The sequence below is a fragment of the Populus nigra genome, chromosome 15 (genome assembly GCF_951802175.1).
Source record: "Populus nigra chromosome 15, ddPopNigr1.1, whole genome shotgun sequence".
Lineage (NCBI taxonomy): Eukaryota > Viridiplantae > Streptophyta > Magnoliopsida > Malpighiales > Salicaceae > Populus > Populus nigra.
Window position 1 is genome coordinate 7496493 of NC_084866.1, and position 14567 is coordinate 7511059.

The 14567-nt window shown below is 36.8% G+C and overlaps 2 protein-coding genes across 2 annotated transcripts; one reads left to right on the top strand and one right to left on the bottom strand.

Annotated features, from left to right (window-relative positions):
• Positions 1-256: 256 nt before the first annotated feature.
• Positions 257-3682, bottom strand: LOC133674699 (uncharacterized). Its single transcript, XM_062095906.1, has 4 exons — positions 3488-3682; positions 3254-3343; positions 2070-2144; positions 257-1973 (listed from the first exon to the last, which is right to left on the bottom strand). Exons 1-4 carry the CDS (start codon positions 3680-3682, stop codon positions 1839-1841), a joined length of 495 nt encoding a protein of 164 aa, XP_061951890.1. The 3' UTR covers positions 257-1838.
• Positions 3683-10207: 6525 nt separating this feature from the next.
• LOC133673684 (12-oxophytodienoate reductase 3-like) lies at positions 10208-13770 on the top strand. Its single transcript, XM_062094543.1, has 5 exons — positions 10208-10411; positions 10589-10729; positions 11790-11920; positions 12080-12262; positions 12902-13770. The coding sequence occupies exons 1-5, from the start codon at positions 10341-10343 to the stop codon at positions 13561-13563; spliced, it is 1188 nt and encodes a 395-aa protein (XP_061950527.1). The 5' UTR covers positions 10208-10340; the 3' UTR covers positions 13564-13770.
• The last annotated feature ends 797 nt before the right edge of the window (positions 13771-14567 follow it).

The window sequence follows — 14567 nt, forward strand, 5'->3', positions numbered from 1 at the left end:
CCTCTTCTATCCTTACAGTTTAATCCTATTGACAGCAAATATAAGTTGACACTTATAAAGCAAGGGCTCAAACAGCTCTAGACTAATGAAAAATTATCGCTAGTGGCAAGTCAATTTCCAGAAAAACCATCAAGCATGACAAGAAAAATATTATATTTGTTTGCACAACCTCAAAAAGAAGAAGACAAATAAATAGACCACATTTGATTTGATGTTCCAGGAACAAACCTTCATAAATGGTCGATCACTTCTAGGGAACGAATCTACGAAACTCTCCTTTAGGAGCAATGATACCTGTAGATGAAGCTAATAATTCTTTATTTGCCAAAGGTCATTAAAAATCAAAATATAGCACATGCCCTTCAGCAGTACAAGTGCTACTTGTACTTGGCAGCCCAAGGTGCCCATAATATCTCATTTCAAATACCATGCAAAGCTAAATGTCCTATTTATAAAGATATTTCATACTTCACCATCTGAAGAACTGTTTATATGAGAAAAGAAGAATACTCGAAAAAATCCAGATTACTACAGCAGTCCTGCAGTATTGATAGACTCTTCAGATCGAGTCCACAGGTTAAGGGATCTAGATAAGCATTCATGTTCAGTTAAATACTAAGTAATGATCATTTGTTTCCATGTTTTGCTCAGGGTTTATATGGAGGTCAATACTCAAAAAACAAAATGCTAGCTAGTGACAATCTTGTATAGCATATATCACAAAGACTACGTACAGGACTGCCTCTTGCTACGAGCTAGGACATAGTTTTGTGCAGGGACACAATATGAAATTATTAATCTTGTGATTATCAGGATCCAATGCTGCCATTTACCATCACATGCAATCTTACTGATTAAGTTTCACTAATATGCTTACAAAATTAACTGGTAATCCAAAGCTCTATATATAGAGCCATAGTCATCATCTTTGGAAAGGAAAATAAAAAAAATGGAAAATGATTCATTAACAGCATGATGTCATGCTGATAATGAATAGTCGGAGAATTTGGTGTCAAACATTCACACTGAGTTTTACAAAAATAAGACATAATATACTGTCATTTGGAGTAATTTAACTATATTGCAAGCCAACTGTTTCATATATAGTAATTTTATAGTTAGTTCTATACTGCATTTTGTAGTCCCGATACGTTCATACACATCTCGAACTTGTGTAAAACATTCACCTAATTTCACAAAAAAAGCATGACAAAAATACAACGCAAATTGCTAGTTTTGTACGGTAATTTTGTAATTCTATACTGCATTTTAGCAACTTTTGGCGTGTGACCTTCCCTGCTATTCACTACAGCGTGCTGTCATGCTGTCTACTAGTCAGTGTCCACTGGGGAGGATTGATATAAATGAGGAAAAGTAATGGTCAAGCAGAAGCACACCTGCACATCAGTACACTCATACACTGCCCTTTCTCCCACAAGCTTTGAATGATAAGGAATTAGGGATGATATAATAGCTCCCTGTGTTTTGGTAGCTGTGGTATCGCTGGTGACTTCAACTATTAATTACAACAAGTAATGGGAAATACTGGGTTCTTTGTCTCAGCATGTAAAATAGACGAGGCATAAAATTATGGGCCCTAAAAGTTAACTTGTTGATTCTTGTTAGCATCAACCAAAATGACATTACTTAATTTTGTTTTGTTCTTCACACCAACCTAGCTACAAGTGTAATATAAAGTGGTCAAACCAAACAAGTCAGTACCAATATTAGACAAAAAAGTGTGATCATAACAGTGAGATTGTTTGCTTTTAAGCTGTTAGCTTGGATGAGACAGTGGAACAACAGTACTAGCGCACACATAAGAACGCAGAATCCACCTACCTTACACAATAGATATAGTTCATTCCAAACAGATAGGAACCTAGCACTTGAGGATAACGAGGCTGGAAAATGAAACTCACAATGTATGGAACAGGAGCATCCAAAAAGTCCAGCATGTCATCTGGTAAAATCTGAAAATTAGAGCAGATAATTACCAATACAAGATACAGTTAAGAAGACTGATGTTTTCCGCTAAAAAACATAGACAACACTGCTGGAAATCATACCGGCATCAGCAAGCTTTGCCACCGATAGGGACGAATTAGAGGGATAATTGACAAAAATGAAGCAGACAAGATTCCCTGTATAACAAAGTGTTTAACATCATTACAACTCCAAACTGTATTTCATGGCATACAAGAAGAGGAATTATTTCAAGTTATTTGTAATTTCATCGATTCTGTAAGTTTATCATTATTTTTGAAGTTTTGATGTTTGTAACATTAGGATTTTAGCAAGTTTTCTGGTCATTATTTAGGAAATTTTCTTGCTGTGATGTTTGTAACATTAGGATTTTATTATACCCTTCTTCAATTTCTACCCTTGTTCTACACCAGTATCATAACATCCACAAAACTTCAATTGCATAAGAAACTAATCAGTTTAACATCTAAGGGATATGAAAGGATCCTAACTTGAACATTTATGACACAACTGAGGAGCTTTCAGTCAGTTAAGCTGTTCTTCAGCATCCTATTCTCCATGTTTATGCATTAAGTACGCAAAAAATCCAAAATCCAATACAAGATGAGAACAAAGATTGTCAAGCTGACATGACATGTACATACATACCAAATTAGAACAAAGAACCACATTCTGCTTCTCTAGCAGGGCTCCTGCAAACAATGTCAAGATCTGCATGCATGGAGATTAGATTTTGCTTTTATATAAATATTTAAGGCAATAGTACAATAACTACTTTCATTTCAATCACCACATATCAACAAAGAACTTCAGAAGCAACCATGTTCCACATTAGCAACATAAAGCCATATTGAAGGGAAATCACACCCACAGCAAACTTAAAAGGGAAGAGCAACAGCAGCAGCAAGGCAAATTCACTTGTCTTTTCAAGAGAACTAAAGTATCGGGAGGAAACAATACATACAAAAGGCCACCAAATTTGATGCATATCTCAACTTTAACCTGACTAAACAAAAGAATTCCAGTAATTACCCAGCACTGGACAAGTATATCTCCATGATTAAGATGAGCACACAACCTTGACATAACTTTCCAATGCAAGCATCAATATACTACATATTTTGCCGCATCAGAACAGGGGTGAAACAAATTTAGGCACATACAGAGATTGTACATAATCCATGTTAGACTAGCTAGGCACAGTAGGAAACCTAAAACAGACCATTTTAAAGGAATAACAAATCCAAAAACCTAGCAAAGGCATTACATGCTCAAGTCGCATGGATCCGCATATACATGCAACGGCCCAGGTTGATAATGCAGTTGCTTCCTCCTCTGCCAAGAGTGCATGGTGTGCCTGATTAAGATAAACAGCAACCACATGAAATAGTCTAGAAATAAGTACAGCTGATAGTTGAAGTTAGAAAATTGAACTACATGTGACAATAGAAAGGAGGCATTGTCTCATCTCACAAAGCCATCATTCTATAATTGTATCTACCTCCGCAAGTTCCAGACTTGCACTGCAGGATCTCAAATCAGTAGTTGAGCCATTAATATGTAAAACAGCTCCATCAGGTCTATGATATTCCAAGGGATGAAGGTGCTCCAAAGGCTGAAATCTAAGAGTAGAACCCCCAGAAGGGAAATGTAACTGGTAATACTTGTTGAAATAATATTTTAAGTTGCAGTTCATTTCATTGTTATTTTTCAGCTTTGAATTATTCTTTCTGTTTGTTAAGCATATTCCTGTTTAATAGGACCACTCAGTTTAGCTTGATCTGGTCTTATCTGTTTCCTTTTCTTTAGGAATTGTTGAGCTAGACTTCTGCAATTCTGTTATTCCTTGTAAGGTTATTTATAGCCAATTCCAGTTGATGAATAAAATAAGTTTCTTTTGACTTATCTTCTCTGAAATCAACATTTGGTATCAGAGCCTGGTTTTAAAATTGTGAGAAGCAGCAGCTATCTACACAAGAGTTAGAAAGAAACTAAAGGGTTAGAGAGAAACACGAGAGACAGAGAGAAACAAGAGAGACAAAGAGGAAAATGTCAATGGAGGGGAATTTTGTGTAGCCTTCAATCCCAAAGTTTGATGGTCATTATGATCACTGGGTCCATGCTGATGGAAAACTTTCTTCGTTCAAAAGAGTACTGGACGTTGATAGAGAATGGAATACCTGCAATAGCAGAAGGAGTCATGACAGAAGCTCAGAAGAGAACCATTGATGATCTGCGACTAAAAGATCTGAAAACAAAGAACTAACTTTTTCAGGCCATTGATCGGTCTCTCTTAGAAACTATTCTCAAGAGAGACACGGCCAAGGATATCTGGGATTCTTTAAGGCAAAAGTATCAAGGCACGACAAGGGTTAAACGTGCTCAGTTGCAAGCACTGCGCAAAGAATGGGAGACACTACAGATGAAAACTGGTGAATCTGTAAACGAGTACTTTGCTCGTACTCTTACAATAGCCAACAAGAAAAGAATTCACGGGGAGAAGATGGATGATGTTGTTGTCATTGAGAAGATTCTGCGCTCTATGACTACAAAATTTGATTATGTAGTCTGTGCAATTGAGGAGTCCAATGATGTGGAAACAATGTCCATTGATGGACTGCAGAGCAGTCTCTTAGTTCATGAACAACGTATGAACTATCATACGATTAATGAAGAACAGGCCTTGAAGGTGACTTATGGTGACACTACAGGTGGAAGAGGAAGGGGCCGAGGAGTTTTTCGAGGAAGAGGAAGAGGGCGCAGCAGCAGACAATTTTTTGATAAGTCAAATGTGGAGTGTTATTACTGCCATGAATTTGGACATTTCCAGTTTGATTGTCCAAAGAGGGAGCTCAGGGCAAATTTTGCAGATGCCAGTGAAGAAATGTTGCTGATGGCATATACAGATGGCATAAAAATCAGTTCACATGAGGACTGGTTTTTGGACTCGGGATGCAGTAACCACATGTGTGGAACGAAAGAGCTTTTCTGCATTCTTGATGAACATTTCAGAGAGACAGTGAAGTTTGGAAATGGCTCAAGCTTAACAGTCATGGGGAAAGGGAATGTAAGGGTTCGGTTCAATGACAAGACTCAAGTTATCACTGGTGTTTTCTTTGTGCCTGGTCTAAAGAGCAATCTGCTGAGTATTGGTAAGCTCCAAGAGAAGGGTCTTGCAATTCTAATTCAAAATGGGAAATGTAAGATTTATCACCCTACTCAAGGATTGATCATTAAGACCACAATGTCATCAAATAGAATGTTCATTCTACTTGCTCAATGTCAAACAAATGAGCAAACTTGCTGCAATGCAATGACTGAAGAATCAGCTAGGGTGTGGCATCGCAGATATGGTCATCTGCATTACAATGGATTGAAAACCCTTCAGAAGAAAAATATGGTGCATGGATTGCCTCAAATCCAAGAGCCTGCGAAGCTGTGTGAAGAGTGTATGCTAGGGAAGCAGCTAAGGGATCCCTTTCCAAATCACAGCACTTGGAGAGCAACAAAAGTGCTTCAACTTGTGCATGCAGATATCTGCGGACCAATCAACCCCATCTCAACCAGTAACAAAAGGTATTTCCTCAGTTTTATTGATGACTTCAGTAGGAAAATATGGGTCCATTTCTTAACTGAGAAATCAGAAGCATTCAATGGCTTTAGAAGTTTTAAGAATTCTGTTGAGAAGGAATCAGGGACCTATTTGGGTGGATTAAGGACCGATCGTGGTGGTGAGTTCAACTCCAATGAATTCAAAAATTTCTGTGTTGAACATGGAATACGAAGGCAATTAACAGCAACATTCACACCACAACAAAATGGTGTGGCCGAAAGAAAGAATCGAACCATTATGAATATGGTTCGAAGCATGCTAACCGAGAAAAAACTTCCAAAAATTTTCTGGCCTGAAGGTGTTAATTGGTCAATTCATGTACTGAATCGTAGTCCCACGTTTGCTGTGAAAAATATCACCCCAGAAGAAGCATGGAGTACAATCAAGCCTTCAGTCTCATATTTCAGGATTTTTAGATGTATTGCATATGTCCATATTCCTGACAATAAGAGAACAAAGCTTGACAATAAAAGCTTAAAGTGTGTTTTACTTGGTGTTAGTGAAGAATCAAAGGCCTACCGATTGTTTGATCCAATCTCCAAAAAGATTATCATCAGCCGAGATGTGAAGTTTGAAGAAGAAGGAACTTGGGATTGGAATCAAACTCATGCAGATACCACCTTGACTGATCTCGACTGGGGTGACAACAATCCAGATAACATGGGTGCAGCAACAAGGAGAAGCAGTGAAGATGATGAAACTGATAATGCAACCGATAGCATGGGCCCAACAGAAATTAGTGACAGTATAGATGGATCAGGTGCAGCTGTAACATTCAATGAAGATGTCACAGCCATATCAGTTCCTGACAGGGGAACCACGTTTGCAGTCACAGGTGACAGACATTCAATAGAGGGCAGATTAAGAAGATCACCAGCCTGGATGCAGGACTATGAATGTGGGGATGGCTTGTCTGAAGAAGAAGATGATTATGCTTTTTTGGCTTTCTATGCAGGCAGTCCCATAAGTGATCCTTTGAGCTACAATAAAGCAATGAAAAGTGAAAAGTGGCAGAAAGCCATGGAAGCAGAAATTGAGGCAATTGAGAATAACAACACTTGGCAGCTCACTATGCTACCAAAAGAAGGAAAATTGGTGGGAGTGAAATGGATCTTTAAGACAAAACTTAAAGAAAATGGTGAGGTTGACAAGCACAAAGCTCGTCTCGTAGCAAAGGGATACACGCAACAACATGGCATAGATTACGAAGAAGTCTTTGCACCGGTAGCTCGTCTAGACACAATTCGGTTGATCATATCACTTGTAGCTCAGAAAGAGTGGGTTATTTATCAGCTGGATGTCAAGTCAGCCTTTCTACATGGTGAGTTAAATGAAGAAGTCTATATTGAGCAACCTCCTGGCTTTGTGACAAAGGGAAAAGAACAGATGGTATACAAGCTAAAGAAAGCATTGTATGGACTTAAGCAAGCACCTCGTGCATGGTACAGTAGAATTGAATCGTATTTCACAGCTCAAGGTTTCAAGAAATGTCCCTATGAACATACATTGTTCATCAAAACAGGAGGTGAAGGTAAACTTCTAGTTGTGTGCCTTTATGTTGATGATTTATTATACACTGGAAATGATGACAGTATGTTTGCTGAATTTAAACAATCCATGATGAGTGAGTTTGAAATGACTGATTTGGGAAGGATGCACTATTTTTTAGGAATTGAGGTTCAGCAAAATTCGACTGGTATCTTTATTGGGCAGAAGAAATACGCACAACAGGTATTGAAGAAGTTTAAAATGAATGAATGCAACTCTATTACTAATCCTATTGTCCCAGGAACAAAGCTGTGCAAGGATCATGGTGGAACTAGAATAGACAGTACACTATACAAACAAATCGTGGGTAGCTTGATGTATTTAACTCACACACGCCCCGATATTATGTTTGTAGTATGTCTACTTAGCAGATATATGGAATGTCCCACTGAACTACACTTAATGGCTGCTAAGAGGGTATTTAGATACTTAAAGGGAACCATCAATTTCGGGGTGCTCTACAGGAAAGGAGGATCTGAAAGTCTTAGTGCATACTCAGATAGTGACTACGCTGGTGATGTTGAAGATCGCAAAAGTACCTCAGGCTATGTATTTATGCTCAGTTCAGGAGCAATTTCATGGTCATCGAAAAAACAACCTATAGTGACACTTTCCACTACTGAAGCTGAGTTTATCTCAGCAACATCATGTGCGTGCCAGGCCATATGGCTGCGAAGAATTCTGCAACAATTGGGACAAAATCAAGAGGAATCTACAACAATCCACTGTGACAATAGCTCTGCCATTAAGCTCTGCAAAAATCCAGTACTACACGGACGCAGCAAACATATTGATGTTCGTTTTCATTTCATTCGAGAGCTCACCAACATGGGGGTCGTGGAAGTAATACACTGCAACACTCAGAATCAGATTGCAGACATGATGACAAAACCATTGAAGAATGATGCTTTTGTGAAGCTGCGTGGTTTAATGGGAATCTGCTCTATGCCCAGTATAAACTGATGCAATTGGCATGCAGTTTAAAGGAGGATGTTGAAATAATGTTTTAAGTTGCAGTTCATTTCATTGTTATTTTTCAGCTTTGAATTATTTTTTTTGTTTGTTATGCATATTCTTGTTTAATAGGACCACTCAGCTTAGCTTGATCTGGTCTTATCTATTTCCTTTTTTAAAAAAATTATTGAGCTAGACTTCTACAATTCTGTTATTCTTTATAAGGTTATTTATAGTCAATTCCAGTTGATGAATAAAATAAGTTTTTTTTGACTTATCTTCTCTGATATCAACAATACTCACACAGAAGCTGCAATGATCCATGGTTTTTTGCCTGCAAAATAGAGGACACCTGACAACTTTCAGTCATGTCATTACACAAGAATATTGGCCTTAATTAAAACATGTACAAAGCTACATCTAATACAAAAGAGATGCAGACCTTAGCCCATTCAAGAATATCAATGCGATCACTCGAATCTTCTTGGCCAGAAAAAGATGCCTCTTCTGTCTCTGTGTCATCAACAATATCACTCCTAAAGTTTCTGTCCTCACTGGGAGAACCCTGGAAGCTACAGAGAATGCATTTTTACTGAACTAGGAAGAATGTCAATATCTCCACCCACACACCGATGGATACGTATATAAATGCTGTGCAATTATAAAAGCTTATCCGATAAAGCATGGATTGTGTTATGTAAACAAGCAAACTCATGACGTGGGTATAAGAATATTTATTAATCACACCATACATACATACATACATACATATATATATATATACATACATACATATATATATATATATATATATATATATATATATATTGTTAAAAGAAGAAATCATGAATGATTTCATGGAAAACTATTTCAAGAAAACTTTATCCGTCACAATTAATTTAATCACTTTATTTAGAAAAAAAATCACTATTTATAAGATGCAATGTATATTTATATAGTTTCATTCATAGTAACTATTAAATCCTCTTGGCAAATTGTCTTCCAAAACAAGTGAAAGTGGTTACCATTTGACCCTACTTTCTTTCAAAACGTGTGTGCGTGCGTGTAAGGAATATTCAACATTTTATCTCCCATCTTATATAAATATATAAAGGTTAATATTGTTTAGTTTTTTTGACTAGTCTATGGTACGTTGTGCATTAGATAAGAATATTCGGGTCAAAGAAAAATAATTAATGTTATTATTAAATCTAATTTAAAGCATTAATCTTAAAATTACTCAATTCAATTCATATAACTCAATTGACTTGAACAATTCAAAAATATAAGGTGTTGACAGGTATAATGAAATTGACCTAATTAACTTGATCAGTTCAAAAATATACTAATCAATTGATAAAAAAATACAAAAATAAAATTAAAAAAAATAAAATTTATAGGAAAAAAACATGTTAACTTGATTTCTTGTTTAGTTAGAATTTAAAATTGAATCGTGCGAGAGTTGTTCCGATATGATCTAATCAATTTCATCGGATTACTAATAAAAACTTGAGGATAAAATTAAAAAATAAATAAATAAATAAAAACCAGAATTGAAAGGAAAAAAAAAACTTAACTTTGCTAATTTTTAGTACAGTAGGTAATTCATTTTTTACATGGTTGATAAAGAGGGTGATTGGCATGGTTTTTTTTAAAAAATAATTTTTAAAAGTATTTTTTATTTGAAAAAAAATAAATTAATTTTTTATATATAATTTTTTTTTTTATGATTATAACATATAAGTACCAAGAATAAAAAAAATATTAAAAAAAAAAAACATTTTACACACCGAAATCTAAAACACCCGCAGAGTATCGGCAATTTTAATAAGAGACGGCTGCCCCTAACCAGCACCCCATGAATATCTCGAGAATCGCTAAGAAACACGTGAACAGTGTGCCTAATTGAACTTAGACAGTCGTAGGAGACCCCACAAGTTTGTGCGCCGACCACTCCAGTCATCATCAGCCTGCACAGTGCACACCTCGGAATAATTTCAGAAATTTACAACAATGGCAGGATATTTTTTATTTGAAAATGTGTTTCTTAAAACATCATGTGCCTGGTAGCAGAGCATCCATATATATATATATATATATATTCGCCCGCTTATAGCTGCTATAACATTCTTCTCAGACAACAAAAAAGTGTATTAATATTATATTATTCACTCTCTCTCTTTGTCAGATCCATCCATTGACAGATCAGTTGAGACTTGTGAGAGAACAAGCAAGAATAATGGCAGAAAATAGAACTGGGACCTCTCTGTTCTCTCCTTGCAAGATGGGCAAGTTCAGCCTCTCTCACAGGTCAGTAGTTATTCCCGTTTTCTCTCTACTCTCAACCGCCCGCCTCAGCAGTTGTCATTTATGGACAAGCTGGAGTTTGGAAAGCGAGGATCCTTATCAACATTGCTATGCCTTACCTGGTATATGAAGCACAAAACAAATGAGCCTTCTATTCTTATCTTTTTTGTCCCTGGACAGGGTGGTGCTGGCTCCCATGACAAGATGTAGGGCGTTGAATGGGATTCCAGGGGATGCGCTCGCGGAGTACTACGCGCAGAGGTCAACTCCTGGCGGATTTCTCATCACCGAAGGAGCTCTGATCTCCCCGACTGCTCCTGGGTAATTTCCGTGATTTTATTTTTATTCTTATCTTTCTCATCTTTGCACTCCAAAAAAACAAAACACGCGCTCTAATTGGGGTTCTAGTCTAGTCTAGGATGCTAATGTTATCGTGGGTGCCGTGGAACCGCAGTGCTTGTTGGGCCTAGCGATAGCATTACCTAAACTTTCCTTTTTGAAAACCTGACTGGCTTTCTCTGTTCAAATGACGGGGACTCGCCTGGACTGGCCTGGCCTGGCTGCTAATGTTTGGACTTAGACCCGGTCATGTTTGATGTCTTCTTAGGTGTTGACTTGTGAAGAGTTTTTTTTCTTTTTTTTTCTTTTTCATAGTCTTCCGCGTGGAATAATACAGTCGAGACCGAAAGGGAAAACTGGGGTGCCAAGCCCTCCATGTATCATGACAATGGCTCTGAAAATAGCGCGTTTACTCTCAAAAGCGTGTTATTATGAAAAAAAGATCATAACCAACCAACTTTCTTGCTGTTGATTCTACATATGGTTTTCCTCATCTACTTTTGATTTTTGATGAATATTGGGTGATAATCTTTCTTTCGCGAGGAGGTGACCTATTTCTTAAAGAATCCTTGTAAATCATAGATCAATCAAGGTGCTTTCAACAATCTTTCTCCAATAGAATGACATTGTTTTGTACACGTTGGATTAAAAGCAATAGGCATCTGCATACCTCTCTGAGCAACAGGATGAGACTTATGTACACGTGAAGATGGGCAACAGTCGGACTGCATTTTATAGTCATTGTTGCTCAAACTAGTTCTTTATGTGTAAGGTTGTCGAAAATGCATATCCGACAATGTTTTTTCTTCTTCTTCTTTTAATTTGTTATACACAATGAAAATATAAGTTTAGCACATAATATAAACAAAAATGCTGAGCATTAAAAGAAGACGGCAATAAATATTTTAAAAAAAATACACATGAATTATTGGATTAATGGGACCCACCATTGGAAATGCTTTCTCACGTATCACATTGCATTGTTCATGGCGTGCATCTTTTGTAGAATCTTTCTGATGTCTTTAATAATGGTGGGGACCAGGTTTCCTCATGTGCCTGGAATTTACTCAGATGCACAGGTGGAGGCATGGAAGAAGGTGGTGGATGCAGTTCATGCCAAAGGGAGCGTCATATTCTGTCAACTGTGGCACGTTGGCCGTGCATCTCATCAAGGTAAGTTTGCTTCCTCTGTTATGAAACTTGAAATCAACCTGCTATCATTTTCATTCTCCCAGCATTTGCCTTGCACTATTTCTTACTGGCATTGTAGGCTAAAATTATCATCATTGAATCACTGGTTATTTGCATATTTTAATTTGGGTAATACATCAGTTTATCAACCTGGGGGGGTTCCACCAATTTCATCGACACACAAGCCCATCTCAAACAGATGGAGAATTCTCATGCCAGATGGTACCTACGGCATATACCCAGCACCTCGAGCCTTGAAAACCTCTGAAATACTAGAGTTGGTGGAACATTATAGCCAGGCAGCCTTGAATGCCATTCGAGCAGGTCAGTATAATCACATTTGTTTGTTTCATTTCAATGCTTTGGAGCCTTTTTCATTTCATCGGGCATAATTACATGTTAGAGCAAATGGAGTAAGCTTCAATGAGATTTTTGCTTAAACGGTGACCATGATGCCTCTCTGTGTTGGGAATTCTAGTTATGATTTAAATTTGCAGAAACATGGCAACACTTGGCATGAACTATAATTTTCTACTTTTGGCATCTAAAAAATAACTTACTCCTTGAAAAAGTTCCATTACTCACGAGTCATGATTATCTCATTTTTCATCAAGGGAATAGAAAACAACGGTGGATCTCTGTGCAACTTTCTAGTGTTTCAATGGTGGTCCGTGGGTGGATTTGTTAAGAGACTTATCTCACCTAAGAGATGCTGGAATCATGCATGGAATGAAAATTGTAGTGTCAACTGAAACCGGATGGCTTTACTGCTATAGTGACTGGCTTTTTTAAATGGCCAGTTTTGTTGATTCAAGTTTTGGGTTCGTAATTGATTAGATAATCAGCTTACACTGCTACTCTAGCTCGCAAAACAAAGAAACAGGCGCTTCTTAAGCACACCTGGTTACCATGTGATTATATCAATGATATCACTAGACAACGTAATGAAAATATGATATGCAGGTTTTGATGGAGTTGAGATCCACGGGGCGCATGGTTACCTCATTGATCAATTCTTAAAGAACGGAATCAATGACAGAGTAGATGAGTATGGTGGATCAATAGAAAACCGGTGCAGATTCATGATGCAGGTGATTCAGGCAGTAGTTTCAGCTGTTGGTGCAGAACGAGTAGCTTTCCGAATGTCGCCAGCAATTGATCACCTTGATGCCACAGACTCCGATCCACTCAACTTAGGACTTTCAGTGATTGAGAGGATTAACAAGCTCCAGCTGCAGGTCGGCTCAAAACTCACCTATCTGCATGTCACTCAGCCACGCTACACAGCTTCAGGCCAAACAGAGTCACGCAGAACTGGTAGCGAAGATGAAGAGGCCCAAATGATTAGGACTTGGAGAAGGGCATATCAGGGTACTTTCATGTGCAGTGGCGGGTTCACCAGGGAGCTGGGGATACAAGCTGTAACTGAAGGTGATGCTGATTTGGTATCATATGGTAGACTTTTTATCTCAAACCCAGATTTAGTCTTGAGATTGAAGCTTAATGCACCACTGAATAAGTATATCAGGAAAACGTTCTACACCCAGGATCCTGTTGTTGGGTACACAGATTACCCTTTCCTAAGCAAAGCAAATGGAGTCCAGGTGCCACTGTCACGCCTCTGAAAGGGAATTTTTGGTATTCTTGGAGGCCTACAATTGTTGATTATCTTGGTCGAGAGTTTGTGTCTACAGAACATGATCATCTTCGCTAAATAGGTAAGTAGCTCTTGGTAACAGAGCAATGGTAGTCAAGAAGTTGCATCAGTTTAATGTAATAATTGGAACTCATTTTTTGTCCAAAAACAAATGTAAGATTAAGTATTTCTCTTACCTAGCATTAGTATTCTTTCTTATTTCAAGAAGTTTCAAATTCAAGGGGTTTTTTTTTTAAAAAAAAAAACAATATATTTATAATGAAAAATTTATAATATCTTGGTGAAGGCAAAACAAGGATTTAACCTTTGGTATGCTCTTGTTATTATGTCAAGCATTAAATCCATTTTGTTTGGTCCCCTTGTAAAATAAAAAATAATTAACAATTTAAATATTTTTCTTGTTAGACCGTGTGAAATTAATAAAATTGGCTCACAAATTGTTTGAGAGGCTACCTTCTAGAGAGATGTATGTTTAAATACAAAATAACAATGTTAGAAAAGATGCCTGTATCTTTTATAACCCGATTTAAGAGTAAGCTACATTGCTTGAATTTTTCTTTTGTAATAAAATAAAATAGAAAATAAAAACTATAAGAAATTAAATATTTGGTGAAGGTACGTTTTCTTAAATCGGGAGTTCTTTTTTTCCTAAGAAAATATCTCTTTCTAGAGTATTTCTCTATCTAGAAAAAATATTCACGAAAATACTTATTGTGTTGTATTGGTTGCGCTTTGCTGCAGGTCATATTAATTTTTTAGCATAGAAAATCATATTAAATTTTTGGTATAAAAAACTATTTATTTTTAGTTAAAAAAAGATAAATAAATTATATTATATTGAGATTGATTTGATGTGATGTTATTGACTTAATAAATTTAAAAACAACCAAAATAACTAATAAAAATATATTTCGATATAAAAAATCAGGTCAACATCATTTTTTTATATATTGAAACAACAACATATTAGAT